Source organism: Ranitomeya variabilis, chromosome 1, assembly GCF_051348905.1.
Source record: "Ranitomeya variabilis isolate aRanVar5 chromosome 1, aRanVar5.hap1, whole genome shotgun sequence".
NCBI classification, from domain to species: Eukaryota; Metazoa; Chordata; class Amphibia; order Anura; family Dendrobatidae; genus Ranitomeya; species Ranitomeya variabilis.
In genome coordinates, this window is record NC_135232.1 from 472,482,989 (window position 1) to 472,491,407 (window position 8,419).

An 8,419-nucleotide genomic window follows, 5' to 3' on the forward strand; every position below is an offset into this window, starting at 1 on the left:
CGATAAAAACGCATACACGTGCATCCTATTTAGAATGCATTCTGCAATTTTTGTGCACATGATGTGGTTTTTTTTTTCCGTGAAAAAATGCATCGCGAGAAAAAGCAGCATGTTCATTAATTTTGTGGATTTTTCACGCTATTTAATGCATTGGGAAAGATCAAAAAAACACGTAAAAACGCATGCGTATTTCTGGCAGAAATGTCCGGGTTTTTGTCAGGAAATTTCTGCAAGAAATCCTGAATGTGTGCACATACCCTAAAAGTTTGAAAATTGCAACATTTTTTTTCACAAATAAACAGTTGTCATATCGAACAAATTTTACCACCGTCATGAAGTGCAATATGTCACAAAAAAAAAAACAGTCTCTCCGAAACAGTGGGATCTGTTGAAGCGTTCCAGAGTTAACTCGTAAAGTGACAGTAGTCATATTTGTGAAATTTGGCCTGTTCATGAAGGTGAAGCCAGGCTCGGGGATGAAGGGGTTAATGTAAGATTTCTAGAACTCAGTCAGTGGTATAGACATCACATAAAAGTCACTGCTGTTTATACATCGCATAAGAGATACCGACTATAATACATACAAACATCACATAGGAGACACTGATGCTGGGAGCATCTACCTCACAGGAGACTCTGGGTCATCTACCTCACAGGAGGGGCTGCTGCGGTTGGTGGGACTGCACTTTTTTTTTCATAAATAAAAATGGTGCTGCTTCTTATAATCCATGTGTCTTAATGCTTTCCGGGGGTGGTGGCTGCAGTGAAACGGGGTCCCAGGGTTGCTGCTGGAGGAGGCAAGAGTGGAGCGTTGCTGCAGGCTGGGATGAGGGGGTGTTCGGATGTGTGCCAGTGTTCGGTGGTGCGGGGACTCTGCCGACATTTTGTGAAAACCCAGAGCCCCCGCACCTACTTGGTTTACTATGCGGTGGACTCAGGGAAAATGGCTGCCAGGGGCAGCGCATGCACAGATGGAGGCCTCAGCACCAAGATATATTCACTGAAGTAGTGGAATGACAGGTACTGGGGTCTTCAGCAGACCCCGGCTGTCCTGACAATCCATTGGTGCCCCACTTCACGGTCGTGCCATTGAGTACAAGGAAGGGAACACCCCTCCTGCCAGCGTGTGTTTAAATGCTGCGGTCTGAAATTGACATTGGCATTTAGCAGGATAAATTGAGGGCAGGGGCTCCACTCCACCCGCAATGCTGCGGTTAGAGCCAGATGTGTTGTGAATTCCGTTCTCGGGCTCCCTCCTGTGGTCATGAGTGGTATTGTGTGAGTTCTGTTCTTGGGCTCCCTCTGGTGGCCTTTAGTGCTTACTGCGGGTCTGTAGCTGGAATCCAGCTGCCTCGTTTCTGCTAGTCTGGCCTCTATTTAACTCCACCTGGACCTTCACTTTTTGCCTGCTGTCGTTGTATTCAGTACTGGTTCTGTTCTCTCTGGACTTTCCTTGTTACCTGTCTCCTCCAGAGAAGCTAAGTCTTGCTAGTTTGTTTGCTCACTATTTCCTTGAAAATGTTTCTCTGTATATGATGAGTTCTGTCCAGCTTGCTTATATGTAATATTTTCGTTTGCTGGAAGTTCTGGGGTGCAGAGTTGCGCCCCTCACATCGTGAGTCGGTGTGGGGGTTCTTGTAATTTCTGCGTGGATTATTTTTGATAGCATTTTATACTGACCGCACAGATCCCTTGCTGTCTTCTTACTATTTAGTGTTAGCGGGCCTCATTTGCTAAAAACCTGTTTTCATTTCTACGTTTGTGTTTTCCTTTTAACTCACCGTTATTATTTGTGGGGGGGCTGTCTAAAACTTTGGGGTGATTTCTCTGAGGCAAATGAGGCTTGCTTTCTCTCTAGGGGTAGCTAGTTTCTCAGGCTGTGACGAGGCGTCTAGGATTTTAGGTAACGCTCCACTGCTGCCTATAGTGTGTATTGATAGAATCAGGGTTGCGGTCAGTATAGCTCCCACATCCCCAGAGCTTGTCCTAAGGATTTCTGTTACTTAGCAGGTCAGTTTGCGATCCTTGCCACCAGGATCATAACACAGATGACTCAAATCAACCTTCATCTGCCGAGAAATGTGTGGGCTGTGCTTGCTATGTCATGAAGGGGTTAAAGGGAATGTCATTTGGACCAACCCTCCTAAATAGTCTTTATGGGCATGCAGGTCATAGGAAGCCAAGTAAAGTTGTACCTTTAATATCTACAGTTTTACTCCAGAGAGCCATGTTTTGGTTATATGTAACTGAACTGTTCCAGATTATGGGCCGGACACTGATCAAAATGAGAATCTGACTCCAGAGCTTCTTTTTAATAAAAGGGGTGTTATCATGTAGCTAACACAGTGCAGTAGAACTGAGTTTTGTCTCATAACGAACATGTTGGCAGCTTCAGCTCTGTTGTACTGCAACAAAATTGCAACACTGACTGGCTGCCTGTGAGAAGGAACCTGCAGATGTGTCAGGTATAATCACACATAGCCCTGCAGTGAGATCAGGAGAGCAGAGCGGCCATTACACATCACACTGGTAATGTTCCTTTCACTTACAATAATCTCTGGAGGCAGATTATCATTAAGATCAGTGTCTGGCCCATAGATCTTGTCAGCCACGTTTTTCTTATGTAAAATGAGCAATCTCTGGAATAAGACATCTGATCGCAATATTATTCCGCTTCCTATGACCTTGTAAGCCCATATAGACTGCTTAGTAGGGTTGACCCTAGTGACAGATTCCCTTTAAAAATAAATGCTTATGTAATTAAAAAGTGTCACAATTTGTATTTTTTTTTTAAGGAGTTGTTTTGTGACACAATTGTAATTCGTTGCAATTCTTTTGTGCTTCCAATGAAAAGTTTTAAATGTAGTCTCCTGAGGTCTTATGAAGTCTGTCAAATGGCGCTTGTCAGGACAACGGGACAAATGCCCGATACCTGCCAACTGCACATGAGAAAGTGAATGGCAACCCTGTAATATCATACTATGATCTAGTGATTGCTGCTAGTAGGCTACTGTAAATAAATGTGGCTTGATCTGCTGAACACTGGACCTCCTTTATACATGTCTATATAAGTGAAAGCCTTCCCTGACTAGTGAGGACTGTTAAAGCAGCCAAGCAGAGAACACTTCCATAAAATTGCCCATACTTTCCAGATGAGTCTTTAACAAACACAGATGGATGTGGTCATCAGGCGTTGACATACTTTTTCGCTGCATAGTTTATATATTGTCGTCTTCTACTTTTGCCCTTCATAATAGCGGCATGTAGATGACCAAAGCATGGACTATACTAATGACTTTCTCATAAAGCAACTGTTATTCTGCCTTTTAGAAATAACTTTAAATATATTTTTATTAGGTTATACATATGGGAAACTTTGCACTCCACAATTAGAAAAATGAGTAAGCATGTCCAAAAAATCCAGAAGGAGTTGGAGGATTCTAAGCAACGCCTTGCCAAGCAGCACAAGCGGGTAAGCGGCCAACCCTACCATCAACACATTCCCATCTTTTGATTGCTAAATTAATCAGTAATGATGTATCAGTTATAATGCTTAACCCCTTCATGACTAGCTTAATTTTTTTGTGTGTGTATGCCTATTCCTGCATTTTGGTGTGTTTCCATTGTAACTGTAGTTTCCAATGACACCATTAGGATAATCATTTAGTGCTGTGAAATACAAGGAAAAAGAGCCATTGTTTTTACGGCTTTCATTCTGCAGTAACATTGACCTGGAAATCTGATTCTTCAGGTCAGTACTATTACGGCAATACCAAATCTATAAGGCTGTATTTAGTTTCCAATCTACCCCCCCACCATTTTGAGGTCCATATGTACTTCTATTGGATGTTTTTTAATTTTGTGGCTGTGCCAGAGGGAATTAAACCCGCTTCCATACACCTTCTTCACCAGTGAAACACATTATTGTAACATGGTTGTGAAGGGATTAATTACCATTAATTTGAACGTTGTGAATGCGGCATCTAATGAACTGCTCTTAAGGTACCGTCACATTAAGCGACGCTGCAGCGATATCGACAACGATGCCGATCGCTGCAGCGTCGCTGTGTGGTTGCTGGAGAGCTGTCACACAGACAGCTCTCCAGCGACCAACGATGCCGAAGTCCCCGGGTAACCAGGGTAAACATCGGGTTACTAAGCGCAGGGCCACGCTTAGTAACCCGATGTTTACCCTGGTTGCCAGTGTAAATGTAAAAAAAAACCCAGTACATACTCACCTTCTGATGTCCGTCAGGTCCCTGGCCGTCTGCTTCCTGCACTGACTGTGAGCTCCGGCTGGCCGTAAAGTAAAAGCAGAGCACAGCGGTGACGTCACCGCTGTGCTGTGCTTTACGGCCGGCCGGCGCTCAGTCAGTGCGGGAAGCAGACGGCCAGGGACCTGACGGACATCAGAAGGTGAGTATGTACTGTTTTTTTTTTTTTTTGGTTTTTTTTTACATTTACATTGGTAACCAGGGTAAACATCGGGTTACTAAGCGCGGCCCTGCGCTTAGTAGCCCGATATTTACCCTGGTTACCATTGTAAAACATTGCTGGCATCGTTGCTTTTGCTGTCAAACACGACGATACACGCCGATCTGACGACCAAATAAAGTTCTGAACTTTCAGCAACGACCAGCGATATCACAGCAGGATCCTGATCGCTGCTGCGTGTCAAACACAACGATATCTCTATCCAGGACGCTGCAACGTCACGGATCGCTGTCGTTATCGTTGCAAAGTCGTTTAGTGTGAAGGTACCTTTAGTGTTTCTATAGTGATTTAGTGCTTCTTCCACTGACTGATAATGGGGAACAATTCTGCTTCTTCACTATAGTTCGCCTGTGTAAATACTGTCTGGCAGTCACCTGAGATACAAGGAAAACAACCCTTCAGTGAGCTGCTTTTCAAGCTTTCTTTAAAAATCCTCATTCTTCTCGGCAGCACATCGCTCTGGAATAACAGATGTACTTTAGATAACGTGATGATCTTTGTGCACAGCACAACTGTAGTAATGTTTGTTCTGTGCACATAGAAGTGTGGTCGGGCTACTAAACGGCTTATGTGCTTCCATGTAGCCAATTGGTGATCCTCTTCATGGCAGCGATCAGGTCGTGTAACTATGCCCTTCAGTTTATGTATAAAATAGAACAATATTACTGAAGACGAAGGTTTTTATACTTTTTTTTTTTTTTCTTGTATAGCAGTTGATTTTTTTTTTTTGCTTTTCGATTGCAGTATATAGTACAAGTGATTGAATGAAAAAGGATTAAAAAGTAAAGTGAATGAAATTTGAATCGTTGCTTTTTCCCTTTCTTTAATAAAGAAACACATTTTCAAAAATGAAAGTTTTGCATTGCCGTTCACTGGTGTGGTTAATTTTATATTTTAACCCCTTTCTGACATCGGACGTACTATCCCGTCGAGGTGGGGTGGGCCCCCATGACCACGAACGGGATAGTACGTCCAGCGCGATCGGCGGCGCTCACGGGGGGAGCGCGGCCGGGTGTCAGCTGCCTATCGCAGCTGACATCCGGCACTATGTGCCAGGAGCGGTCACGGACCGCTTCCGGCACATTAACCCCCGGCACACCGCGATCAAACATGATCGCGATGTGCCGGCGGTGCAGGGAAGCATCGCGCAGGGAGGGGGCTCCCTGCGGGCTTCCCTGAGCCCCCCGCAGCAACGCGATGTGATCGCGTTGCTGCGAGGGTCTTACCTCCCTCCCTGCCTGCTCCAGACCCGGATCCAAGATGGCCGCGGATCCGGGTCCTGCAGGGAGGGAGGTGGCTTCACAGAAGCCTGCTCAGAGCAGGCACTGTGAAGCAGCCTGCACTTCTCTCAGATCGGTGATCTGTCAGAGTGCTATGCAAACTGACAGATCACCGATCTGTATTGTCCCCCCCTGGGGCAAAGTAAAAAAGTAAAAAAAAAAAAAGTTCCAAATGTGTGTAAAAAAAAAAAAAAAAAAAATATTATTCCCATAAATACATTTCTTTATCTAAATAATAATAAAAAAACAATAAAAGTACACATATTTAGTATCGCCGCGTCCGTAACGACCCGACCTATAAAACTGGCCCACTAGTTAACCCCTTCAGTAAACGCCGTAAGAAAAAAAGAGGCAAAAAACAACGCTTTATTATCATACCGCCGAACAAAAAGTGGAATAACACGCGATCAAAAAGACAGATATAAATAACCATGGTACCGCTGAAAGCGTCATCTTGTCCCGCAAATAACGAGCCACCATACAGCATGATCAGCAAAAATTTAAAAAGTTATAGTCCTGAGAATAAAGCGATGCAAAAATAATTATTTTTTCCATAAAATAGTTTTTATCGTATAAAAGCGCCAAAACATAAAAAAATAATATAAATGAGGTATCGCTGTAATCGTACTGACCCGAAGAATAAAACTGCTTTATCAATTTTACCAAATGCAGAACGGTATAAACGCCTCCCCCAAAAGAAATTCATGAATAGCTGGTTTTTGGTCATTCTGCCTCACAAAAATCGGAATAAAAAGCGATCAAAAAATGTGACGTGCCCAAAAATGTTACCAATAAAAACGTCAACTCGTCCTGCAAAAAACAAGACCTCACATGACTCTGTGGACCAAAATATGGAAAATGTATAGCTCTCAAAATGTGGTAACGCAAAAAATATTTTTTGCAATAAAAAGCGTCTTTCAGTGTGTGACGGCTGCCAATCATAAAAATCCGCTAAAAAACTCGCTATAAAAGTAAATCAAACCCCCCTTCATCACCCCCCTTAGTTAGGGAAAAATAAAAAAAATGTATTTATTTCCATTTTCCCATTAGGGCTAGGGTTAGGGTTAGGGTTGGGGCTAGGGTTAAGGCTACAGTTAGGGTTGGGGCTAAAGTTAGGGTTAGGGTTGGGGCTAAAGTTACGGTTAGGGTTTATATTACATTTACTGTTGGGAATAGGGTTGGGATTAGGGTTAGGGGTGTGTCAGGGTTAGAGGTGTGGTTAGGGTTACTGTTGGGATTAGGGTTAGGGGTGTGTTTGGATTAGGGTTTCAGTTATAATTGGGGGTTTTCCACTGTTTCGGCACATCAGGGGCTCTCCAAACGCGACATGGCGTCCGATGTCAATTCCAGCCAATTCTGCGTTGAAAAAGTAAAACAGTGCTCCTTCCCTTCCGAGCTCTCCCGTGTGTCCAAACAGGGGTTTACCCCAACATATGGGGTATCAGCGTACTCAGGACAAATAGGACAACAACCTTTGGGGTCCAATTTCTCCTGTTACCCCTGGGAAAATACAAAACTGGGGGCTAAAAAATAATTTTTGTGGGAAAAAAAAAAGATTTTTTATTTTCACGGCTCTGCGTTATAAACTGTAGTGAAACACTTGGGGGTTCAAAGTTCTTACAACACATCTAGATAAGTTCCTTGGGGGGTCTAGTTTCCAAAATGGGGTCACTTGTGCGGGGCTTCTACTGTTTAGGTACATTAGGGGCTCTGCAAACGCAATGTGACGCCTGCAGACCATTCCATCTAAGTCTGCATTCCAAATGGCGCTCCTTCCTTTCCGAGCCCTCCCATGCGCCCAAACAGTGGTTCTCCCCACATATGGTGTATCATCGCACTCAGGACAACTTGGACAACAAATTTTGGGGTCCAATTTCTCCTGCTACCCTTGGGAAAATACAAAAGTGGGGGCTAAAAAAATAATTTTTGTGGGAACAAATTTTTGTTTTATTTTTATGGCTCTGCATTATAAACTTCTGTGAAGCCCTTGTTGGGTCAAAGCGCTCAAAACACATCTAGATAAGTTCCTTAGGGGGTCCACTTTCCAAAATGGTGTCACTTGTGGGGGGTTTCAATGTTTAGGCACATCAGTGGCTCTCCAAACGCAACATGGCGTCCCATCTCAATTCCTGTCAATTTTGCATTGAAAAGTCAAACGGCGCTCCTTCCCTTCCGAGGTCTCCCATGCGCCCAAACAGTGGTTTACCCCCACATATGGGGTATCAGCGTACTCAGGACAAATTGTACAACAACTTTTGGGGTCCAATTTCTTCTCTTACCCTTGGGAAAATAAAAAATTGGGGGTGAAAACATAATTTTTGTGAAAAAATATGATTTTTTATTTTTACGGTTCTGCATTATAAACTTCTGTGAAGCACGTGGTGGGTCAAAGTGCTCACCACACCTCTAGATAAGTTCCTTAGGGGGTCTACTTTCCAAAATGGTGTCACTTGTGGGGGGTTTCAATGTTTAGGCACATCAGGGGCTCCCCAAACGCAACATGGCGTCCCATCTCAATTCCAGTCAATTTTGCATTGAAAAGTCAAATGGCGCTCCTTCGCTTCCGAGCTCTGTCATGCGCCCAAACAGTGGTTTACCCCCACATATGGGGTATCGGCGTACTCAGGACAAATTGTACAACAACT

General features: G+C 43.7%; 1 protein-coding gene across 1 annotated transcript in view; it reads left to right on the plus strand.

Annotated features, from left to right (window-relative positions):
• Nucleotides 1-8,419, plus strand: part of NCBP1 (nuclear cap binding protein subunit 1) — a 92,697-nt gene that overhangs the window by 82,356 nt on the left and 1,922 nt on the right. The window contains exon 20 of the mRNA XM_077250716.1: nucleotides 3,358-3,472. Within this exon, the coding sequence (XP_077106831.1) occupies nucleotides 3,358-3,472 (115 nt within the window). The remainder of the gene's footprint in view (nucleotides 1-3,357; nucleotides 3,473-8,419) is intronic.